The sequence below is a fragment of the Dunckerocampus dactyliophorus genome, chromosome 15 (genome assembly GCF_027744805.1).
Source record: "Dunckerocampus dactyliophorus isolate RoL2022-P2 chromosome 15, RoL_Ddac_1.1, whole genome shotgun sequence".
Taxonomy (NCBI): Eukaryota; Metazoa; Chordata; class Actinopteri; order Syngnathiformes; family Syngnathidae; genus Dunckerocampus; species Dunckerocampus dactyliophorus.
The window spans coordinates 3,927,183-3,952,957 of NC_072833.1; the positions used below are offsets into that span (position 1 = coordinate 3,927,183).

Genomic DNA, 25,775 nt, shown 5'->3' on the forward strand with positions numbered 1-25,775 from the left:
ATAGGCCACATCTATTCAACCAAAATCTGCTTGTCACATCAGAGGGGCCTGATTTCACTTCAGAACTTGGTGGAGACCGTTTTTGTAGCAGATTCCCAAAAACAGCAGACATATACATGATTTTTAACTCCACTTTTTGCAGTACATGCTTGTTCTGTCATATACAGCAGAGGATCTTTGACTAGGTAGGTCCCTAAACAGCACAGCTCTTGTCCTCTTGTCCTTTGATGAGCAGTAAGTCCTTAAAAACAGCAGAGCACTCCTGTTATATAGAGGATCTGTGACTGTGATTTTTGGACTAGATCCTTAAAAACAACAGCAGATTGTTTTGTCATATAGAGGATCTTTAACAAAGAAGGTCCCTAAAATAGCCAGGATCTTTGGAGGATCTTTGAAAAGCAGTAAGTTATTGAAAACAACAGAGTGCTCCTGTTGCATACAGGATCTTTGACTGTTGGTTTTGTAGTCTATCCTTGAAAACAACAGATCACTCCTGTCAAATAGAGGCTCTTTGACTAGGTAGCTCCCTGAGAACAGCTCGAGGATCTTTGCCGAACAGTGAGTTATTGAAAACAAAAGCGTGCTCCTGTTAAAGTCTATAAAACTCAGCAGAGCGGTCCTGTCATATAGAGGATCTTTGACTAGCCTGCGTTTTAATTTATGACCTTATTGATGACTTTATTATCCATATGGTGAAGTAAAAATGAGCCCTGCGTTGACATTATCAACAAAATAAGATTAAGAAAATGTGGCCCCCAGAACAATTTAGTAGAATATTTCTGTTTTAGGGGTAAAAAGACATTTTGTCAACTTCATCTTCATACCCTGTGATCTTCTGCGACCGGCGTTTCTGGTACTCCACCTCGTCCACCGTCCACACGGCGCCTTTCACGTTCTCCACGCGCACAAAGCACTTGTGCAGGCTGAGGTTGTGGCGCACGGCGTTCTGGGGAAAGACAGAAAAAGACGTACAGGTCACAGGAAGCACATTCATGCACCGTTGATTTAATTAGCAAAAAAAAAAAAAAAACGTGAAAGTAAACGCTCTTCCAAGTCCGGCACACAGTACATATCAATCAGAGTAAGTGGACTAAAAGGAGGTAATCAGCATAGCGAATGGCTTATGGTGCTGAAGGTCTTGATAATGGTGATGTCAGGAACCCTCTCTGCTCTTAATGGACACGTCCTTTGAAATATGTAAAAAGACAGAGGTGTCGCTGCGTGTGTGTGCGTGTATGTGTGTGTGTGTGTGTGCGTGTATGTGTGTGTGTGTGTCTTCATCTCAACCGCATCTTTTTTTACTATCAAAGCCATATTTGATTTAATTACAAACTATACGAGCATGCATCAAATAATACACTTTAATATCCCCGCAGTATCTTGCTGTGTGCCGCTCTTTCTCCACGAAGGGAATTCAGGATGTTAAAAAAAAAAAAAAAAAACTCATAAGCAGATCTCGCATCTGACCTGAAAATCCCTGGATTTGATTGATCTTAATGCCCATGGCTGTGAATATGATAATTTTAATATTAATGAGCAAATGAGCAGTTTTATTATGCATGCTATATAGTTAGAACTAATAAGCTTCTGCGTGAAGAAGAAAAGAGGGATGGAGGAGGGTGGGGAGGTACGGGGAGGCAGATATTAAACATTACTTTCCTTTTTCTCCAAACAAATTCTCTCCATTAATCAAAGAACGGGGTGTCACGTTAACGCTTAAACGGATGACCTCGAATACAGCGCCGGGAAAAAAAAAAGATACGAATGAACCATCATTGGCATCTTTGTTGTCATATACGACTACATCTGGCAATTAGTGATATGTGTGACATTGACATTGTGCCTATGTGACATTGTAAGCACAAAAAATAAGAATAGTGAACAGGTTTGCAGCCATTTTTGTAGCATCTTTGTTCACGGAGACAGGACAATAAAGTTCCACCTCCGAATGGACGCTATTGTGCCCGTAAATAAAGACTTCGTCCTCCATGACAGGCCCATTCTAGCTTGGGTGTTTGTGTGTATCTTTGACCTCCAACTCCACCTTCCTCCCGCCCACCCTCCCTCCCTGCTTGACGGCCATCTTTCTTCCTAATTAATCAATGATATGCAAAGGGAGCTTGAGGAGCGAGGGAGGGGCGGGGGAGGGGGTGTCTCGCCCAACAAAAGGTGCTGATGATGGAGTGGCTGCTGTATAATTAGAGCCCTCTCCGTGCCACGTTATTCATTTCTGTGTCGTTTCTACGTAACAAAAAAAAAAAAAAAAAAAAAAAAAAAAAAAAAAAGGGGGGGGGGGGGGGGGTGTTTAAAAATCTGTCAAAAGTGTGCTGTTTCCAAACCTTCCAGGTGGCGGCATTGCGTCGGAAGTAGGCGAAGGTGCGCGTGAACCAGCTGTAGATTTCATTAAGCGTTAACTGCATGTCGGCCGAGTCCATGATGGCCTGGAATGAGATGACATCAAATGATGCTTTACTAACTCCCCCCTACACACACGCACATGGAGTTCATTTCTTTCCCACTCACCTGTCTTATGAGGGTTGCATAAGTAAACGGCGGTCTGACATCCGCGTTCTTATAAAACTCGTAGTTTGGGGCGATCTCTGGAAAAATAAATACTGTGTCACCACCTGAAATAATTGGTACATTTTTATTCCTCCAGGTATTGCATTCAGTCAAGGTTTGATCAAATTAAAAGGGGAGGGGAGGGGGGGGGGGTGAAAGAGAGAGAGAGACAGAGAGAGTGGGGAGGGGTGCATCAAAATGAGCATTTTCCATGTCTAACAAAATGCATTTTTAATTAATGTCTCTCGCGAGAGATCTTAAACTCTAATAAATCCATAAAATGAGATCCGTGCAGTTCGTTAGGCTCGTGCTGAATAATTGATGCGACTGGGCGCTAAACACAGCCGGTAAATATAAACATCAAAAGGCAGAGCATTTAAAATGCAAAAAGTCATATGTGCAACGTCCTAATGCAATAAATATGATATTTACTTGGCCGTTATTTGAACTTAATTAACACTCCTGTAATATTTATGCACACTTTCTTGTCTATTTACATAGCAAGTGATTAAACATGGAGTGTGACTATTTCCTAAAGTGTGTGCTGCGTAGTTGGTCTTACCCGACGACAGCGGCATGGAGTATTTGTCCGTGTGGCGTCGCCGCATAGCTCCCATGCTGGGCACGTTGGCGCCGCCCAGCACCGACGGGACCTGGGGCATGGCCGCCATGGGGGTGATGGGGGCCGTGGGGGTGGTGGGCGTCTGCGGTAAGTTAGGGGGGGACGCCGAGGGAAGATTTTTGGACATGGTGACGCTGGACACCAAGTTGAGCTGCAAGGAGGAAAGGTTGTTGTTCTTGAGAAAAATTCTTGCAAGGATTTAAGTGCAAAAGTGTGCAGAATTAAGTAGGAATTGGACATATTTTTAGGGTGGCTTAAAAAGTGTTAAAGTGCTATTCTCACAGGAATTTAGCAGCATTCGGGGCAAAAATGTGCAGAATTTAGTAGGAATTTGACATATTTTAGTGTAATGCGCTATTTTCACAAGTACTCAGCAGGATTTTGTGCAAAAAATATTATGGAAGGTAGTATGGTTTTTTTTGTAGCATTTCGCATATTTTCGGGCTTACTTCGGAAGCATTAAAATTCACCACTCTCACGTGAATTTGATAAGATTCTGTGCAAAAAAATTTGTGATAATGTTCTATATTTTTACCTAAAAAAACTGTTTAAAAAGCACTATTTTCACAAGAATTTAGGAGGTTTCTGTGCAACAAATATGCAATATTTGTGGATATTTTTAGGCTTACTTAAAAAGTGTTTAACACAGTAGGATTTAGCCGGATTCTGTGCAAAAATGTGAAGTCATTAGCAGAGGTGTCACAAGACACTCACTTCACGAGACAGGACGATACACGAGACGAGACGTGATTTTAACATTACTTTTTTAAAAAAAGTAGAAGAAAGTAGAAGAAATATAAAAAAATATATGACAACATACAGTATTGCAATCTACTAATTTAATTTCTACTACGTTACACTCTTCCCGTTCATGCCGTTGTTCTATGAAGCAAAAGCGCCAAGGGACTGAAACCAATGCACAGAGTGAACCCTCTTCCTGCCTGCTCGGACGAGGAAAACACACACACACGCACACGGCGATTTATTGAGGCCGGCAAAATCATCAAGTTCATTTTAATTTATTGTGTGATTAATTAATGCATTTATTTTTTCAGAATGAGACATCTTGTTACGTTTTAATCTGGCGAGATCTTGTGACACCCCTAAAAATTACTGGAAATATGACATTTTCACAAGAATTTAGTTGGATTTTGTGGAAATTTGACGTATTTCTAGGGTTACCTTATTTTCACAAGAATTTTTGCAGGATTTCGGGAGATTCTGTGCAGTAAATATGCAGTAATTACGAGAAGTTTGACATCTTTGTAGGGTTACTTAGGAAGCACCATTCTCGCATGAGTTTTGGATTCTGAGCAAAAATGTGCGGTGATTTGTGGAAATGTGACACGTTTTGAGGGTTATGCTCACACGAATTTAGTTGGATTCTGTGCAACAAAAGATTAGTAACAGGAGGATGATTCATGTGAGAGTGGCACTTTTTAAAAACATTTTTAAGTAACCCCAAAAATACGAGATATTTCTGCACATTTTTGCATAAAGTCCTACTCAATCCAAGTGAAAATGGTACTTTTTAAAGTCTTGTGTTAAATAAAGCATGCATGAAAGATGACTTTTGGAATGCTCCATTTTAAGGCTCCCATCTTTCTTTGTGAAGTAGGAGTAAGGAATCCATTCCTGTTTAGCTGTTTTGCTCCCCGGCTCCCCCTACAGTTGTGTCATTTTCTAGGCTAAAGACAAACTTGGCACACGTATGGACGGTAATGCGTGGGTGACAGCATGAAAGGTGTCCTGGCTGGTCCACGAATGTTGCAGATGAACAAAGTAAGTTATGCAGCGTTGGCTTAGCATCAAAATTGATGCGATTTACATTCGGTGTAGCATCCAAATGATTTTCATGTTGTTCTTTGAAGGTCAGGTGGTTACATAATGTTGCATTTTGGTCATTGCAACCACACTCAACGGACTTAATATCTCCTTAACTTGTGTGCTTTATCTCTGCCCTGTTTGGAGCACCTCATTACAGCCACGAGGGCTTGTAATTATCACCTACAAGGCCCCGCCATCTACCCAGACTATTTGAAAGTTGACATTTTTATCCTATTTATCAACGCACCACCCTCCAAGTCAATTCCAAACTCCAAGGCGTGCAACCCGCTTGTCGACTCACAATTAAGGCAATTCAGTTTGAATATGTAACGATGTCATTACCATTCGCCGGCTGGAATTAGCGCCGCGTCTGAAAGGTCAGTTAGGCGTTTTTCCAGTCGGCTGGAGATTTGGAGGACAAAAAGTGGAGGAAAAGACGGACAATTAGCGCAGCGAGCGGCCTCATGCTTTTCAGTGACTGACATCGGAAGTAACCGCGTGTCACTCTGTCTTAATGTAATCAAGTTTGGAAAGTAGAGCTTACTTTGCATGTATCGCCAGTGTCTGTTAAGGAGGGAGGCGGTGATAAATAGAGAGATAAAGCGAGATGGGGGCCCGATAACACGGAGGCTGATCGTTGGCTAATCTGGAACAGCGTGCTCTAATTAGAAATGCTATGATACAATTTGGCGCTGGTAATTAGCGGAGATGGGCTGGCTCCTCTCCACAAGCCTTGTTAGAGGAAACACACAGCTGTGTGTGGGGGCGAGGTGGGGGCGCTAGATGAGAAGACACGTGGTGCAGCGCACTATGACTCCACATGTTGGATTTAGTAGGAAATCAGACAAAAAAAGACACACTTTTACTGCTGCCATTGGAAAGGAGTTTTGAAGGTAACACACCTGAACTGGATAAGCAGTAGAAAAACTTTTATTTATATTATCAATGAATTAAAGACAAATACTTTCATCGTGGAATTTTCGATGGTAAAATGAATGTATGAAAAATGACGTCGACACTTGTGCAGAATCCCACAAAAGTCTTGTAAAAGTGAACCCTAAAGATCTGGAAATACAAGTGCAGCTCAATAAATGAGAACATGATGCAAAAAATATTTGATTTGAGGATTTAATTCAGACTAGGGTTCCTGTTCCTTTGCTGACTTGTGCGTGAACCAATAGTTTCAACTTTTGGTCATTTTATGAGAATTTGGGGTTTTTATTACCTGTAAGATAACAAATGAGTAAGAAACCAATGTGAATCTATCGAATGTAAGAGTGTCACTTTTTGAGTTGAGCCACTGATTTAAATGAACTCAAAGATGTTGTAATTTACTGAGACGCACCGCTATGTGCAGTCATTTTGTCAAAAATATTTTGAAATACATTTTATAATATAAATAAATACATTAAATAATAAGTGCATCACTCTTTCGACGCAACACTTGGCTCACATTCAGACGCGAGTTTGAGCAGCACTTTGTGAAGCGCAAGAGGGGAAATATGACGCATTTAATGATGAGATGCTTGCTTTCACCTTTAATCCAAAGGCTTCTTCCGTTGAAGTGTGGTTGTCATGACCGTCCTGCATAACAATAAGTCTTACTGGTGGCAAAACAACTCCTTCCCCCCGTGGAATGAGACAGTCTTTGGGGTAGAGATGTCACGACACACGATCGGTGATGCCGCAAAAGAAAGAGCCTAAATGTCTTCTTTCACACCTCTTTCAAACCAGCGGTCCTCCCTGTTCAGAATGTGGACATCGTTGTCCTCAAGGAAATATCCCTTCATTTTGGGATGCAAATGAATTGCTGATGCTAACTTGCGTTTATATAAGGGTTGCTTGGTCTCTCCGGTGTAGGGGTCATTGCACTCCTCACTACACCGCACCGCATAAATAACATTGCTGAGTTTGCGTGTCTGGGTTTTGTCTTTGAGGTGAACCAGCTTTCCTCTGAGGGTGTTTGGACAAAACGGAACATTTTCCAGTTGCCTTGATTCTTTTTTGCCGACTATCATCAACCTGAGTGACTGGGAATTTACATAGACAAGAAAATAAGCTCAGAACGTTGCTATGCAAGTTTAAAACAAATATAACCATTACAAAACAATATTTTGGAAGAATAAAGTTCCATTTATTCTCCTTCAAAGAACCCTTTTTTGCGATCCATTTTAGCAGCAATTGTAGTGTGTTTATATCAACATTCAATATCAGTCCCTGGGCTGTAATTTGTTGCTAAAATGACACTTCACTCTGTGCTAGCGGCGCTATCAGCCCGCCAACAGGTTGTTTTGGTTATTATAGCCATCACAGAGAAATGATGCCCCCCCTTAAAGACATCGTTCACCATCTAATACACTTCCAAACTTGGGAGACACAAAGCCCATTTCATCCTGGTGTTTACAGTAGGAGCAATATGCACTCACTGGTTTGGGAGATGACTTGGGTTCGGAGGGCCGCATGTGCAAGTGGGTCATCATGGCCTGGAGACGCTCACGTTCTTTGGAAAGCTGCGAGAGGAGAAGAAGAGGTGAGTAAATTAACGCTGGAGAGGCCAAGCAAAAAAACAACAAAAACAAATAGCATTTCATCTTTTGTGTCCATAGTTGAATTTAGGTCAGTGAGGCTCCGACAGTAACGAGGCAGCAGAGCCGTAAATGAGGCGGACGGCAGCTGCCGAGAGGTGAGGGGGTCCTTGTACACATGGACGTGGGACGGACCCCGCCTCAATGGTCCAGCCTATCATCAATCTCATTGCCTGACAGGGAGCGCGCTTAATAAACACGCGGGGAAGAGAAACACAGCCCTCATTACAAGAGAAGGATGTCCAGGAAAGGAAAAGGAAGGGTAATTGGTCACAGAGCTCTGCTTCTCGCAGGAAAACACAACGCAAACATCAATAAACTAATAACATAATTCCCTGCATTCCCAAACCACTCAAGGAAAAACTTCCTTACATTTCAAGCATTTGTATTGCAGTACTTGCTCTCCAGGGACTATACGATAGAAATGAATATACTTTAGAGTAGTCAGTGCGCAGCTTGTATAGATTTACTATCAACACACCACCATTATTGTCTAAACAGCTGGCAACACAAGTGAGTACACCACACAGTGAACATGTCCAGATTGTGTCCTATTTAGTGTGAGCACCATCGAGTACTGCCTTAATCCTCTTGGGCGTGAATTCATCAGAACTGCACAGGTTGTTACTGGACTCCTCCCACACTCCGTGATGACATCACTAGATGTTAGACACTTGGCGCTCCTCCACCTTCCTTCAGGTCTCGGGTTCAAGTCATGAGGAGACATCCTTGGCTACTCCATCACCTTCAGCTTCTTCAGCACGGCACTTGATGATCTTGGAGGTGTGTTTGTGCTCCTTATCATGTTGGAACACTGACAACATGCCCAGTTTCTGCTTCACAATGTCACAGTACAGTTTGGAATTCATGTTGTCCCTCTTTGAACAGCATTTCCTCCAGTACTGGCAGCACTCGTGCAGCCCCAGATGCTACCACCATCAATTAACCTTGCTACACGCTTGGAGAAGGCACTTGATCACCTTTACCATGTTGGAAAACAGACAAGACACTTGGTTTCTGCTTCACAGTGTCACAGTATATGTTGGAATTCATGTTTTCCCTCATTGAACCGCAGCTCCTCCTGCGCTGGCAGCACTCGTGCAACCCCAGATGCTACCCCCACCAGTTATGTTGCTACACATTTGTAGAAGGCACCTGATCCTCTTGCAGGTGTGTTTGGGCTCCTTATCCTATTGGAAAACTGACAAAAGTCCCAGTACATGTTGGAATTCATGTTTCCCCTCACTGAACCGCAGCTCCTCCTGCGCTGGCATCAGTCGTGCAGCCCCTCCAGACGCTACCACCACCAATGTGTTGCCAGCTATTTAGACAATAATGGCTGTGTCAAGTCATTTTCAGTGGACAGTAAATCCATTCTGCAATACAAGCTGTACACTGACTTCTCTACCAGTCATTCCTATGGAGATATGCAGTCATAAAAACACTTGCTGAAATGTGAGCTGATTATGCTCACTGTACATACTCTATGAATATTTGTTTCGGAAGACGAGCAGATGTCGTCAGCGCCGAGCACAAATGTCGCTCAATCAGCGCTCTCATTATCTCGCCAGCATGACTTCTTAATAAGGTCACGCTCCACCTACTGAAAATAGTTACCTCCTTTTGAGCTTTCTTCAGGTGCAAAGTGCAGTTAATTAACACGGCAGGCAGGGAGAGACGCGCTCGCTATTAATTGGAAAGAGAAAGCCAGGGAAAATAAAGCGCACGCTTAATTCAATTAAAAGAGCCATAATGGCTTTGGCTGTCAGGCCTGAGGATCCTATTGTTTAGTGGCTTTGTTGAATTCAGCAGGTCCTGATGCTCGTGTGGGAGACCTGGCCTCGTTTGAGGAATTAGTCGGCAAAAAGTGGAGAAACTTACTTGGATTTCCAGCTGCTGGACCACCTGCATCTGGACCCGACACTGGGCTGTGCTCCGATCATCCAGGGCGTGCTCGTTGTTTAGGTGCCTGCAAGGGAACGAACAACAAGTGAATATTAGGGGTGGAACAAAACATGTAAAGGTGGTCCTCGGCTTACGGCGTTCCGTGGTTACGTTAATCTTGACATGCGACACGCTCAAGTCTCTTGCCCACGGATAAAACGACAGCGGATGGAACAAGCAACCTTCAGCTTGAGAGACGCGCATTCTACCGCTCATAAACATCATTTCGTAATGTCTACCCGGGTACTGTAAGGATGACGAGGAGGTGGCCGATCAACAATCTCTTTATTGCAAAAACAAAGCAGGCTACTCTCGGCCGCACCACGCCAAAACAACATCAGCAAACTCGGCTGTTCTCTCTGCACGTCAGGACTCATGTCACATTCACAGACAGTCGGAAATCAACACTCTCGCACGACAGCACACAAAACTGCCAGGTGGCTGATGCTCTGAAAGTGCCAGTAATAACTGGGCAGTGTAGTGGTCCTATTGAGATGGGAAGGTCGCTAGTGCCTTGGCATGTCATTTCATTTGATTTAGTTACTGCATTTCATGTCTTTCATGTGTTCTGTGTACAGTGAGAGTCACTTAGGAGATAATTTAGCTCTAATTTAGGTGTAAGATCAGACGTACGTCACAGTCATGTAACCCAAGGCCTACCTGAATTCCCGCAAACTACAAGTCCTTATTTCGAAATAGAATATTTTAGTAGTTAGAAAACCTGTTTACCACCTTCTAAATATGCTTTTTAACATTATTAGAGCCCTCTAGACATGAAATAACACCCCTATACTCACCTTTAGATCCACATGGAAATGTTTTCAGTCCCAAAAAGCAAGTATTTTAGCGTTTCAGCCTTACATCCACACAGAAACAACGTCCTGGGTGCCCTGAAACGGTATTTTAAGTGTAAGTGGGAAAATCTGAAAACGCCGGCTTGTCCTTTCCGTGTAGATGAACAAATTTGTCCCCGTCGCTGTCACATGACCAAAAGTGAGCTTTGACAACAAGCCAGCATAATATCTGAATATTTGGACTGGCGTGACTCACCCCAGTCGACATTCTCCTGATATTTTGTTGTATTATATTCCAAAATGACTCGCAGAAGTAATTCCACTTTGTGGAAATGGAAGACGGCGGATTTTTGCGCATGCATGGATTCTGTAGTTTGGTGTGTGACGAGGTTCCGTCTTTGTGTCTGTTCACAGCGCCCCACGTAGGCGTGTCTTATGTATTCACCCAGTGATCCGTTCCCATCTGGATGCAACTGTTTACTCATCCAGCACAGTGTGGACGCACATTTTTTTCTACCCGCCAACAGGGCCTTACGCTACTATTACACAATATATTACACAATATAGCAGACAAAATATGAAAAAACAAGCCATTTAAGACATAAATAAGACTCATACACGTACTATGTGTTGGCGTTCAGTGGGGGAGCAGACAGGAAGTGACATTTTAGCTTGCCGTGGGTTACAGCCGCAGCAGACGCCCATGTTAGGGATTACTGTGCCTGTTGTGAGATAATTCAAACCCGCAATAAACGACAATCAAGTCTGGTGCTTGTGTGTTTCATCGGACATTACAGTAACATTAGTGACGCCCAGTGACCAATGTAGAATACTACACATCTTTGAAGGCCTTATATTTGTGATGTAGTTCATTTAGCCTTTTTTATGCATGAAAATGCATAATTTAGGCACAAAATATGTAACATTTTGCTTAAATACGCATATTTTTTTACTAAGAATAGGCCGTATTCAACCACAAAACAGGCGTGATTTATTAATTCATATATTTTACAAAAACAGTTTGAAAGTGAAGCCGCCAAATTGAAAGTGCGAAGTGTCGAGGGATTACGGTATTTCTAACTGAGAGTTCGAGAGTGACCATGACCTTGAAGCCGAGGCGCGTACCAAAAGCATAGCGTTACACCCCGACTATCATAGTGGGGAAGTTATCTCCAAGCATTGTTCCGCTGTGGAACAAGCTAATTAGAAGTAACATGGCGGCGTTTAACATGACAATAGGTCCCGGCGCCAGTTTTAAAAAGGAGCTAGCTCAGCGCATTGCAAAAGAATGCGCACAATTTAACACCGGGCAACATTTTGACACACAAAAGCATCTCCTCCAACTCGCCTCATTAGAGGAAAGAGACAGCCAGACAGCTCCAACAGTCAATGAGGGGGTTTTGTCTCCATTGTAGAACACAAAAGCGCCATCAAGACAGACCTTTAATCCCTAAGTAAGGCACGCGCACAAATATGGCGGCCCCAAAAAAAAAAAAAAAAAAAAAAGGAGGCGGTTTCAAGTGTTGTAGCGGCGGGTAATGAGCCTCTACCCGCATGATCATTGGTGACAAACTCACAAAGCCAGCTTTGAGGAGGGATGCTTGGGAAATGCCAAAGCTGCCACTTTATTACGTGCAGTAATTATAGGTTAGCTTGCACAGTGATCATTTACACACAAATAGTCCATTGCTATCACTTAATTCCACTAAGGTAGCATTTGGGGGGGAATAAAAGGATGCATGAGGGAGTATTTCTGCACCCGTACGCCTAATTGCTGTTTCAGGATGCACATGCAAAAAAAAAAAAAAAGGAAGGGGGGGTATTTCATTAATCATTTAATCACGTCCCTCGCAGGACGAGGGGAACTAATGTTGCAAATACCCTTTTCATTCCACTGCCCATAATGCTATCTTATGCACTTGATGTATGGCGCGTGTCATGAATTACAGCTGCTTGAGCGAGGGAGGGAGAGAAAGTGTGGGGGGGTCTTTTTTGTTGTTTTTTTGGGATGTGTCTCTGCAGTGTCCTCCTGCACACGCAGCCTCTGCTAGCGGCCAGTTAGCAAGGCGATTACAGGGAGATTACTACATGCATTTATGAAATATTGAAATGACTGCGTGTCCTACTGTTCATTAATAATTCCACAAGACGGAGGAAGAGGAGGAGGAGGAAGGGGCAGACAGGAAAAAATCATTAAGAGGACACACCTTATTTACCGAGATGTGGACGCAAATGTACCGGAGCAGTAAGTTATAAAAATGTATGGGTTTATTTACAGTATGTACACTCCTGATCAAAAGTTTAAGACCAGTTGAAAAATTGCAACAATTTACATTTTGCACTGTTGGATCTTAAGGAGGTTCTAAGTAGAGCTTCAAAATGCAAAAAGAAGAAATGGGAGTGAGACAAGCCCCCCTAAAATAGAATTAAATGTTCAAAAAAGGAGTCAGTAATGAGCAGCTGCGCCATTCTTGTTAATCACCTCAAAAATGGGTTTGGGCATGCTTGATGCCAGCGTTTCCAGGAGGCTAATGGGAATGTTGCTCCAGGTGGTGAAGATGGCTTCACGGAGGGCATCCACTGTTTGGAACCGATGTCCATTTTTTTAAACTTCCCTTGCCATCCATCCCCAAATGTCCTCAAAGCCAGTCAATGCCACACAGACGAGGGCCTTCAGTCATGAGGATGCCCCCTGAAACATCTCCACATAGCCAGCTGCCGTTTGACGCCCCTGCACGACCTGAAACTCCACTGTTCCTATTGAAGAAAAAAAGCCCCACAGATCCTGATGGCACCCCTGCACTGTGCCGTGTGGAAATCATCTCAGGTGGGATCTCCTTGTCATGCCAGTAACGTTGGAAGCCATCGGGACTGTCAAGGTCCCATTTTTTTCTCATCAGAGAATAAAACTTTCTTCCACTTTTCATTGTCCCATGTTTGGTGCTCTAGTGCAAATTCCTAACAGGCAATTTTTTGGCATTGTGGAAGACGAGGCCTTTGAAGACCTTTTCTTCTTGGGACCCTTCTCTTGCAGATGCCACCTGACGTTTATGAAACGGCACTCAGCACCTGTGACAACCTTCATTTGGGCCGGGGATGGTCCCGTGTCTTGACAGACAGCAAATCGGAACCGCCAGGTCAGGGCTGGTGACATTTTTTTGGATGTACCACTTGACTTTTTTGTTCCATAATCCTCAGGATCTTTGAAGAAGTTTCAAACGACGTCCAACCTCTCTCTGCAGCAATGGCACGCTGCGAGAGGCCTTGCTTATGCAGCTCAGCGGTGCCGCAGCGTTCAAACAGAGAAAGCTCCAGAGATCATGACAGTGTGAATACCTGACAGAAAATGACATTGAATGCACGTTTTTAAAGGCTAAGGCTACGGTCTTAAACTTTGGATCAGCTGGTGAACAGCCTATTGTCACCATGCGGTGTTGGCATGAACTCAGCATGCAGAGACGGGGCCCCAAACTGCAGGTAAAAAGTCTTTTAATATTACTCCAAACTCTGAGCAGGAAGAAGGGCAGCTTGCAGAAGGCACTTATAATAAAGATGCACAGCAACAGACGTACACCGAGCAAAAACGAACACAAAGCAAGCATGACACAAACATAAAGCAGTGCTCCGACAACGGACGCACGCCAACAGCTGAACTAAATAATCCGCACACAAATTAGCACCAGGTGCGCATAAGGAGGAACATAAAAGCGGCAGAAAACAAGGCGGAACAAAACAGGCAGTACAAAATAAGGGCATGAAAACCGGAACTAAAGACATAAGCAGAGAACTGTCACGCAGGGCGTCACACCTATTTCACTGGAACGCTTGTTTGCAATAAACAGTTTTTGTCTCACTCCCATTTCTTCTTTTTGCATTTGGAAGCTCTATGTGGAACCTCCATCAGCTCCCACTGTGCAAAATGTCAATTCTTGCAATTTTTCGACTGGTCTTAAAATGTTGATCATGACTGTGTGTGTGTGTGTGTGTATATATATATATATATATATATATATATATATATATACTGTATATACTGTACTGTGTATATTTACACACAAATATTCATATATTTTTATATAGAAATATTTTTTCTCTGAAAAGCACGTCATTTACCAATTTTTACATGTTTATGTCTGTGCTTCACTGATGTTTTTTCGTCAACATGACATTTTGGCAGTCCTTGAACGCACCATACTTGCTATGACTCCCGTGACTCCATCTTACATTAGCATTCATTAGAGGTGAGCACCTGTACGTTTTATACTTCTCATGTGTTGAAAGAGTGTGTGGATTGTATCGTGAGTGGACAGTGGGAATTGGAAGGGTCTCATCGAGTAGTCACTCTTTTTTTTTTTTTTTTGCAAATGTTGACCTGAAATCGGAGGAGAACGTCAAGCCAACAGGAGGGCTTGGAGAGGACGGGGAGCGAGCCGTTTGTCAAAATGTGTCAAACAGACATTTTTGTGGTCAGCTCGCATTTTCGCTGGTGGTCCCAGAACGTAACATGTTCTACTGTACTATGAGGCCTGTTTTCCTTTGCAAACATTTATTGTGTTTCTTACAGGATGGTCTCTCCTCTCCGATGATGTACTTATGAATATGCACGGCAGCCATCGGCATCCATTCAGGCCCAGTCATAAATCTACACTACTGTATGTAGGGATGATGCTGTTCTGCCTGTTCTGTTGTCGTGTGTGTCTGTTGAGTTCCGCGCCTGCACAACTTCATGCACAGAGCAGCACACATACATGCATGTGCACATACGGCACGCAGACGGCTCTCCCAGTTGGTGGCGATGCATAAGTAATGCCCTCCGTTTTTAAAGGTCTTGTCACAGTGCAGCTGACATGTGGAAGGGTAGAGGGGATCTATCAAGGGGCCGGGGAGGCATATATGAACACACGTGTGTGTGTGTGTGTGTGTGTTGGCTGCGGCCTTGTGGGTTTAATTAGCGGCGGGTTTGTGATGCCAGCCAGTAATAAGGCAGCAGAGTGGACGACTTAGGGAGCGTTCGTGCTTAATAGGAACTTTGGTGCGTTTGCTGTGCTAGTTCGGTTCCACTGGTCAAGGGTAAACGCCGTCATCATCCAAACCCTGGTGTGCGCCGCTGGAGGGATGGGTCTTGGCTCCATGACAAAAACAGCAGCATGAATGCTGAGCCGAGGTTTGTGTTTATTTATTAACAACAACACAAAGATACTGACAACAAGTGTAGTAAAAAGTAACAACAAATCTTTCTATGGCGGTCGAAATTCATTTGTGGTGGGCCGCTGCCACTGCAAAGTGTCTTTTTAATAAAAATTTTGGAGTACCGGAGCACAAGCGTAAAAGCAGCCTAAGTGTTTACTTTTCACGCACTATCAACTCTAACGGACACCACTGCATTGAAGCGAGTCTTTTTTTTTTTTTGCTCCGCTTGTGTTGCCCGATGCGCCGCGCTTATGCAGGTAGAGGCCTTGCTTGCACACATGAGGAGGCAAGCTTGTGCAGGATTATCATATATCAGTAAAGAAGACATCCTATAGCACAGGTCTGTATGCTCAAAGGATATTGTGGAGGTAGCTTAGCGGGTTATTTAGGAGTAAAAAATAAAAACGACAGGTCAGAGGCTCGACTAAGCTTGCAAAGTGATGCAAACGGGAGAAGAGGAAGGCAGGAAGTTGAAAGGTTGCGACAAAACAGAAGCACGCGAGTCAGAGGCAGGCTCTTACAGCCTGCACATGAAAATAGACGCCAACAAAGGAGGCGGGCTCGTCATCCGGAACAAAGATGGCTGCTCGGTGGCATGCCTGGAAGCGGTGATTGTCGGTGTCACACACACACACACACACATACACAAAGTCGTTTCATGTTTTCCCGGAGATGCCACTACACAAGCGGCGTTTTTAAAAACAGGGTTACATAAAGCGGGTGTCAGATTCAGATGACAGTTTCCATGTCGCGAGCTGGGTGTGGGTTAGGGGTGTGACAGCGGCGGCGGCGGCGGCGGCGGCGGCGGAGGCGACACGTTTAGTCATCTTTTGTTGTGCCGGGGAAACGTGTCACCGTCATTAATCGCTTTAATCGCAGCGTTTTAATCACTCCTATGTGTTCTTTTTTGGTGGCTCGCGTGCCGAACGACCTCTAAAAGATGTTGACTTGTTACTTGCGTCCGCATGCTTACGTCGTCGCTGTTAGCACTTGTGGTCCGGACCTAAAATTAGAAACATTTGGTGTGCGATTTGGTGTGGTATTTTTGTCATGGGACCAAAGGCTGCACAGTAAAGAACACGAGCATAAAGTAACGCAAATACGCAGGTCAGTGGTGTCCAAAGTGCGGCTCGGGGGCCATTTGCGACCTGCAGCTGTTTATTACTGGCCCACGGCACAGTCTAAAAATGTAATTAAACAAGAAAACTAAGAAAAAAAACAAAAAACAAGAGCAGCAAAAATGGAAAAATCAGCTGTCACTTTGCAAAAATAAAGTCCAAATATTAAGAAAAGAAAGGTGTAATATGACGAGACAAAGTCATCATTTCACAAGAACGACATTGTGATACTGTGAGGAAAAATAACATCATTTTAGTAGCATAATGTTGAAATATTAAAGAAAAAAGACATTCTTTTTTAATGTCGTAATAATATGAGAAACAAACAAAACAAAACAATAAAGTTTTTTGAAAATGAGGTTGTGGAAAAAGTTATTCTAATGTTATGAGAATAAAGTCAAAATATTATGGAAATAAAGTCATGGTATTACAAAAACAAAATGTACAAGTGCAAAGTTGAAATAGTTGGAAAATGCACAAAAAAATAACAGAAATGAAAAAAACTGCTGGAATTTTCATGGGAATAAAATAAAAACAATAAGACAAAAAAGTCATAGTCTAACGAAAAAAAGGCACAATTTCATAAAAATGCTGAGGAAAAAAATTTTGGGGAGAAAAATTAGGATGGGAGAAAAAGTTAGAATCAAAGTGAAAATATTATGGGAATGAAGTCATAATATTAAGAGAAGAACATTTCCTAAGACTGTTTAGGAAAAAGTTGAAATATTTGGGGAAAAAACAGGAAAAATGGGGAAAAAAGCAAAGCTGACACTAATAATGGGCTAAAAAAATCTACTTTTAAAGCACACAAGTGCAGGAAAAATGACGCGTGTGAACGCATCCTTACTTTATGTGTAATATCGAATGTGACTTCGTTCACAAGCTGGATGAGCTTCCTGTAAACCCACAAATAAGTCACAAAAATCTCCAAAGAGCAAAAAAACAAAAAACAAAACCCCACACACACTAGATCGTTATTTCACAGTTAATTACAAATGTAATTAGAATATTCAAATGAAAGAGTGGCTGAGTGGCGGCGTGATAACCTGTAATCGCCGGCGCCGCAAACACCTTCCTTCCTTTTTGATGTCCCCTCGGTGACATCCCGGCAACAAAGCCGGCCAATTACAAATGAGCTAATTAACTAAATTGTTGATGGAGCATGAAGAGTTCATTTGCTCCGCCGCCTCGCCGCGCCGTGACAACAACTCAATGGCGGCTCTTTTGTTGCGGATGGAGGCGAGTGTGCGGCCGTGCGCGCATAGCCATTAGCCTGCTGACGACTTTCACACACAAACCTATCAGGCTTTTCCACGCTGCGTAGGAAGATTTGTTATGGAGTCCCCCTGAACCCTGCCAATGAGGTGTCGGCAAGGTCGAAGCGGTCATGGTGACATCAGTGTTGGTTTGCATCTCACAAACCTCACATTTCAGCAAGCATTTCTTTAAATGCTGTTGAAAAAGGCTGGAATTCGTGTTTCCCCTCAATGAACCGTAGCTCCCCAGTGTCACTCATGCGACCCCAGACTGTCATGCTACTATCACCATGCTTGACTTTTGGTGCAATTATCTTGATGTTGTGTCATTTTCGGTCGATAGAAAAGCTATTCTGCTTTCAGGGCTGTACACTGACTACTCTAAAGCAGTGGTGCTCAGCTGGTTACATTCAAATATGTACAGTAATACACAACTGAAGTTCATTTAAACAATATTTTAGTCATCTTCCTCTTTGGTATTTACTCATTGCACAGCTACAAGTGAAATATCTGTTTTTTGGTCTTATTCAGTGCAATTTTGCTATTTAATTTTAATTTATGCATTATTTGTACGCATGCAGTTATCATGTTCTTCATCTCCTTGACGAACTCTTTAAGATGCACTTTGGACATGTAATTATGTGCATTAATTACAGATAACAATAATAAAGATACCATAGGCAATTAAAAAAAAACACGTGGAATAATAAATACATAAATAAACAATAAAAATAACATCAATACATTTGTAAAAAATTTAATCAAAGTGGGTTGTGACTTCACAACCACTGGAAAATGTTCTGCTCTAAAGTGCGGCCCTTTCTATAATGCCGCCCCTTGAGAGGATATACTATCATAAAATGTTTGCTGAAATGTGGGGGGAGTACACATTGCTCATACTCTTACTTCAAAAACTGCCCGAAGTCGTCGCAGATGCTCTCGCAGCCGGGCCACTTGCACACGCCGTGACCGTACAAGGGATGGGAGCCTCCGTTTTCCTCGTGTTGTGAACTGCACGACAAAACAAGTAGAAGTTATTAGGCAGCAATCAACAAGAAGACAATTCGTTGATTGGTTAGCTTGCAGGATTAGTCAAAAGCGTCTTAAAGTGGAATATATTTGTGTGCAAGTGCAAATAAAGGTGCTTTTTGCCGCTTCTTACAGTATCCTCCATGAACCAGGAATGCATGTGCATGTGCATGCAATCATGCCAAAGGGAGGGAAGTGTACTGAACTTGGACTACAGCCTTGGTGGAGGCCTACGCTCTACTAAATGCTCATCGTGTTGTGGTAATTGTCCAAATAAAGGCACAAGCCACGCCTTCTCGTATCACGCAGTGCACCACGTTGATAATAAGCTGCATTGTTATCATTGTTGAGGCCTAACTGCGTCCCTCACGTTGCGTCCAGAACCACACTGAAGACTTATGAGCGGGAATGAAACAACCCGCTTGCTCGGCTAAATTCAGCCGCCATCCCATCTTGCGAGGATATTATGGGAAAGGCTTTCAAGTACAAAAAAATCCAGACAGCCATATAATTTTTCATCAGAAGATTAATCCTGCGTGCAACTTTGAATGCGCCAAAATAAGTTACGACCCTGCCTAGAAAGCACATCCTATTAAAGATGACAGTTTAACCTTTATGCGTGCGTGTGTGTGTGTGTGTGCGGAGGCTCACGCCTGGGCTTTTTCAGGGGGGCTTACCCTGCATCGATCCACGGCCGTGTTAGTAAGCAGCGCTCCTGACAATACTCCGCGTTCGATCATTACGAGACACCGCACGCGCAGCCCTCGGGACAGAGGCGGATAAAAAGTGTTTTTTCCTCTTTCTCTTCTTTCCTAGATATCTTCCCCCCCCTTTCTAGTGGCAGTGGAGCGATAGCATCTACTGTAAACCAATTACACAGCACTTCCACCTCCAAGCATCCACACTGCTACCTTATTATAATATCGCCCAAGTAAAGCCTTTGAATAATGCATGGGAGCGATATGTGAACAGTCAGTGTTTTGGTGCAGGGGGTGCATTCATAAAACACGCCATCACAAGGATAAACATCCTGCAAACGCCACTCAAGGCATCATGTATTCTGTTTACATGACAAGCAAGCCGGGAAGGTAATTTTCAAAAGGCAGAGAGCACTAAATACTTAATGCACACGATCGTCTGCCTGCATGTGCTGCGTTTGATATCTGTGTGCAAGCTAACTGCGTTCCCCAGGGAGCTTTTTTTTTGTTGTTGTGCACAGTAATAAACTATTAAACAAATAAACATCTTGTTTTCCCTGTAGTTAACAAGGCTGCGACTTTGAACAGGAACAAATAACACAGGCGGGAGTTCCTTTTGTGAAATAACTTCTGCTCCTTTCTACTCCTTTAGGGTTGTGTGATGTACTTCAATGTAACTTTGCCAAGATTACCTCTCTCGCTCCCTTTCCCGCTCCCTCTCTCGTCTGTGGTTGAGGACGGGGGACTGTCCGTTGACGATGGAGTGGTGCGAGATGGGCGGCGAGGCTTTAGCGGGGTTGGAGGAGGAGGTAGTTGTCAAAGAGTTGTTGTTGTTGTGGTTGTTGGTGGTGGTGGATAGGTCGAGGCCGCCGGTGACCGTGTTGCAGCCGCCGCCGTTGTGTTTGATGCCGTTGTCCTCCATGGCATGGCCGCCGCCGCCACCTCCGCCGCCGCCGCCACCTCCGGTCACGTCCTTCCATAACTGCTGGAGCTCTGCGGGGCTCAGGCCACCTTGGTGCAAAACAACAAAGGTGAAGAAAATGCAAATGTAATACAGATATACTCAAAGTTTTGGTGATGGAGGCCATGTTTTTCAACCAGATCTTGCTGAAATTTTACACACGTGCTTGTCTTCCCCTTAAAGGTGTGCACCAAATTCCATGTTGATTTGGCTAAAAACCTTAAAGGGTCACTGACATGATTTTTCAGCTTTGCTTTGATATGTTGTTTGTAATCATGTACTAGTTGTTTTTTTTTGTTTTTTTTTAAATGAGTAAAAATTACATTTTGGTCGGAGATTGCATGTTCCTGGTGGGTGGCTATCGTACTTGCTTGGTTCCTCGTTCATTGTCTTAAACCTTCGTCTTTTGGAAAAGAAAACAAACTTACAGCACCACTCGGACACTGTGAACAGCAAGCAGCAACACAACACTTTGGCATGACTTGTATTTTGATGACAAATAAAGCGAACCAAGTTGACGAGCTAGCGTTGGTTTACAATCCTGCTCCTTCACCGACGTCACTTGGGAAACGCCCCCTTCTGACGAGCTCCGACCAAGACTTGAGATATACAAAAATGTAATTGAACATTCGCTTTCAAAAAACAAACAACGTAGAACATAATTACGAGCAATATAGAACATATTTAAACAAAGCTGAAAAATCCCGTCAGTGACCCTTTAAAGTTACGGCGTAGAGCGCATTGAGCTGTGTGAGAAATTTCAAGTTAATCCCACTCATGGGCTTTAATAACGGCGCTGTCATGAGGTGTATTTGTCAAGCACAGGCAACACAGCAGGGGTGCAGGTTTTGACCAATTTTCACCCTTTTGCGTGCAGCGGTTCAGCAGTAGAAGAGTTACGTTCCACATACAAAAGTGGCGTTCCTAATGTTTTTACATGACTGCATGCTTCTCTGTTAGCGAAGGAGGTAAACAACAGCAACACGCAGTGATGGAGTGTAAGGAAACAGCAAATACAGACACGAAAAGAGCAAAGACGGCTTTAAAAGACGATCATGTGGCAAGTTAGGCTGCAGACAGAGGAGCATACCAATGAGGGCAATGCAAACAGACAGACGTATAAAGAGATAACACAGGGGGACACAGGTGCATACCAATGACAGAAACAAAAGCCAGACAGGAGGAAAACATTTGCAGGAAGTGCACCGCCCACCCCCTCTGCCGATTGCACCCCCCCTCCCCCTTACCTGGCGGGGGCAGTGTCTGTCCGGGCAGGGCGGCCTGGCCAGGGGCCGGCCCCGGCAGGGACAGCAGGCCCTGCCGCTGCATGTTGAGCAGGTGCTGCTGCTGCTGGAGCTGCTGCATCTGCAGGAGCTGCTGCTGAAAGACGAGCTGCTGGGCGGCCAGTTGCTGCTGCTGCTGCTGTTGCTATAGAGAACGAGAAGGCGTAGGGGGAAAAAAACATGTACAATTAATGACTTGAGAGAGTGATAAGTCTACAATGGCTCATCTTAGCTTGCAACAATTAGAAAAGGGATGCATTTTGAGGGCAACGTGACAAAGATTCATCCGTTTTATGAAGCTTTTTTGGTATGAATGTTTGTTTATTAGCAGAATAACTCAAAACATGAAGTTATGCAAGGGTTTTAAAGGAATTCAGGCGCGTAACTTCGGTGTGATCCTAGGACAAATTAAAAATTTGTCATAATCGGGATCATTTTCTCCCATCACAATTTAAATTTAATAAAATTATTTGTAGTATTTATTTAATATTTAGATTATATTTTTAGTATATTTTTAAATAATATTTTTAAAAAAAATAAAATTTCAATGTAGTGATTTGTCACAATGTGGATAATTTTTTAAATCATAATTCAAAATTAAATATATATTTTTTTATTAAAGTAGAGTAAATGCATTTAAATTATTTGTGGTATTTATGTTATATTTCTTTAGATTATATTTTTTTGAATTTTTTTGTCAAACAGTAAAATTTCACTATACTGAGACCAACTGTTACATTATTAAAATTACAATGTATAATTTTTGTACATGACTCAACATTATAAAAATATGATTAAAGCAAATGTATTATTCATATTTTTAATACATAGTTGGGAAAATGGCCCACTTTTATATAAGAATTGTACTATTACTATATACTAAAAAAATATATATTCTAAATGATCATAATCTATATATTTATGTACACCATTTAAAATGACTACAGTTATTATTAAATGAAACTAAATCAAATACAATTAATTAATTGTGTATGCATTTTTTGGAGTCCCATTTCAATATTCTATAGGTAGAACATTATCATTCAAATTCTTATTAAATGTAATTATTGATTGGTTGGCGTAATATGGGTATTTTTTGCACACTACTGAAATTATTATTACGTTATATTCTGAAGTATTACTACTTCTAAAAAAACAAATTGTTGGAAAAAGTCCCATTTCAATATAATAAGAGGAGGAAGAGGACGCACAACGATCATTAAAACTATTATTGAATGAAATGATCGGAACCATTATTGATGAAATTAAAGACAATGTTTAGTGTGGGTTATGTTTCGTATAACCTGCGGGATAAAGTTCCATTGTGTAGAACGGGAGGAGGAAAGAGGAGGCAAACAAGCTGCATAATGGAACGATGCAGGTGATACCGTCCCACCTCCTCTGGAGAAATAAGGGAGCAATTTCTATTCTGATGGCCGGAAAAATAAAACAATTGACAAATCCAAACAGAAACAAAGCCGCCGGGAGGTCACGTGCGGGCTTCCATAACAGCCTGCTTGGAAGTATGTTTTCATGTATTTTTTTCCCTGATTAACTGCACATGGATGAGGCCCTGGACTGGCTGGCCACCAACACAAACATGGCAGTGCTCGCCTTCTCTTCTCTATGATGAGACAGCGTGGCGCGTCTGCCTGTCACAGTGTGATTTATGAGTGGCACACTTTGCAGCTTTAGCAGCACAGCATCGCTTTGTGTGTGTAGGGACAACTCACTAATGAGTCGGACCCTGTTGTTGCTAGCAACACTTCATTAGCTGAGCTGGTCCCAGCATTCTTGATGCTTGGTGGAGTGAAAAACAAAGTGCTACCTCTTTAGCTTGCTTGCCAGGGTGTTGCTGCTGGAGAAGCTGGAGATGAAGCTGCTCCTGCTGCTTCTTATAGAACTCCTGCAGGTGTTGCTGCACAAAGACAGGGCATAAATACAGTATGTAAATGTACACCGCTCCAAATGTGCGCCTTAATAAATGTGCACTTTTCATTGCATTGGCACAGACTTGCATTGATTGACAAACATTTTCTCCAAATATAAAGCTGGAAACCTTGCATTCATTATGCATTTTAAGTAACGGCCTTTGTTTTTGTATGGCTTCAACTAAAGCACCACAAACACAACACACAAAGGGACAAATGTCCCGATTTTGTGACTTTTACTCGCGTAAAGTAAGTCCAATTTACTCTGACGTGATTCCCCTTGACCTCTATTTTTACGCCTTTTCCATTAATTACTTTCTTTAGGCCTCTGATTGGCTAAAAAGTCCTCACGGTTAAGGCAGCTCCACCTGTGTCTTCGGCATGCAACTGGAAAAAAAATTGTATTTCCGTGATCATTTTAGTTTCATTTCAAGGTACAATCCTATAGAAAAGAATACACTTTAGAGTAGTCAATGTACAGCTTGTATCCCGGTACAAATTTACTATCCACTGAAAACACACAGCTATTATTGTGTATATAGCTGGCAACACAAGTGCGTATTGAGATAATTGTGTTTCGCCAGCTGTCAAGTGGTGGTGGTAGTGTCATGGTCTGGGGCTGCACGAGTGCTGCTGGCAGTAGGAAGCTGTGGTTCAGTGAGAGAAACATTTTTGTCTAAATATCTGGCAACACAAGTGAGTATTGAGATAATTGTGTTTCGCTGGCAGTCAAGTGGTAGTGGTAGTGTGTTGGTCTGGGGCTGCATGAGTGCTGCCGGCTGCCGCAACATCTATAGAATCTTCCACACACACACTAGGAGTTATATGCAAGTTTAATTCCTAAGGATGCGTCCATGTTCCCTTTGACAGGATTGGTGTGATGCAACATGATGACCTGTGCCCGCTTATCTCGTATATTACCGGAATCTAATTCTCGCGATGAATAATTAAAGGTTTAAGTGCCTTTAAGTTGCTGTGACAGACGCGGTTGGAGCAAAGTGTAGTGACAATCTTAATTAAACCATTCTCCTTGCCTTAATCAAATCCACAAATGCACTTCAACTCTGACACCATTCCGAAATGTTACATCATCATCATCATCATCATCCGTCATCAACAGGATCGCTAAAGACTCCCGCAGCCCGCAGTCCCTGATGGACCCCTGTCAGGGAATTGAACCGGCGACACGGAGGGCCCGCTTAATTAGAGGCGACGTGGAACAACCGTGTCAAGGACGCACAGGAGGACTGCAGCGCATGGAAGCTACCTGCTGCAGCATGACGGCCTGCTGCTGCTGGAGGAGGGCCTGGAGCTGCTGAGGGGAAAGGACCTGCTGCTGGAGGATCTGCTGCATCTGTTGCGGCGTGATCACCTGGGGACTCATCATGGCCACTGAGACTGGAACCTGCAACCAAAAAGACGTCGTGTTGAGAAGGACGACTCCTGGAGGAACCCAGAGGAGATGCTGAAGGACAGGTATTTGTGTTGCTCATCTTATTTCCCCTTCTTGCACGGCCCCAGTGGGAAAATGTAAAGGATTTAAATAGGCGTGGACCTTAATTAGCAGGTCCCTTGAACTCCCCTACTTTAGTTTTTCCTATCAGTGTTGCTAATGTGAAAATGCGCGACAGAAAAGTGGATTAAAGGTGCACGGCAGGTCATGGCTTGTATTCATTTGGAATGTAGTACAGTATATTTATATTTATTTTGAATATATTTTATATATTTGATTAAATTGTTGTCATAATACATATTTATTTTGATTTTCAACTAACAAGGGTTAATGGTGTGATTTATTTCGATTGGTTTACACTTGCACAATTCAACGTGTCCGAAAAGGAGTAGGAAGAAGCAGAGTGTATTTAATCCTAACCTTTTTCTCCAAGTCTCAGCAATTACTGATAGTTTGTTCACTCCACTTGAAAAATGGTTCCATTTTCCAATAGGGAGAGTTGAAAAGAAAAAGGGAAAAAAT

General features: G+C 42.8%; 1 protein-coding gene across 18 annotated transcripts in view; it reads right to left on the bottom strand.

Annotated features, from left to right (window-relative positions):
• foxp2 (forkhead box P2) overlaps positions 1 to 25,775 on the bottom strand; it is a 142,878-nt gene that overhangs the window by 9,007 nt on the left and 108,096 nt on the right. For 16 of the 18 annotated variants that reach the window (XM_054799933.1, XM_054799937.1, XM_054799935.1 and 13 more), the window contains 11 exons: positions 25,068 to 25,205; positions 23,698 to 23,787; positions 21,834 to 22,014; positions 20,318 to 20,636; positions 18,805 to 18,909; positions 9,478 to 9,565; positions 7,438 to 7,521; positions 3,125 to 3,335; positions 2,524 to 2,627; positions 2,340 to 2,441; positions 825 to 946 (listed from right to left, as the gene is read on the bottom strand). In XM_054799933.1, the coding sequence (XP_054655908.1) occupies positions 825 to 946; positions 2,340 to 2,441; positions 2,524 to 2,627; positions 3,125 to 3,335; positions 7,438 to 7,521; positions 9,478 to 9,565; positions 18,805 to 18,909; positions 20,318 to 20,636; positions 21,834 to 22,014; positions 23,698 to 23,787; positions 25,068 to 25,205 (1,544 nt within the window). The remainder of the gene's footprint in view (positions 1 to 824; positions 947 to 2,339; positions 2,442 to 2,523; positions 2,628 to 3,124; positions 3,336 to 7,437; positions 7,522 to 9,477; positions 9,566 to 18,804; positions 18,910 to 20,317; positions 20,637 to 21,833; positions 22,015 to 23,697; positions 23,788 to 25,067; positions 25,206 to 25,775) is intronic. The other 2 variants (XM_054799941.1, XM_054799943.1) reach the window with 2 other exon arrangements.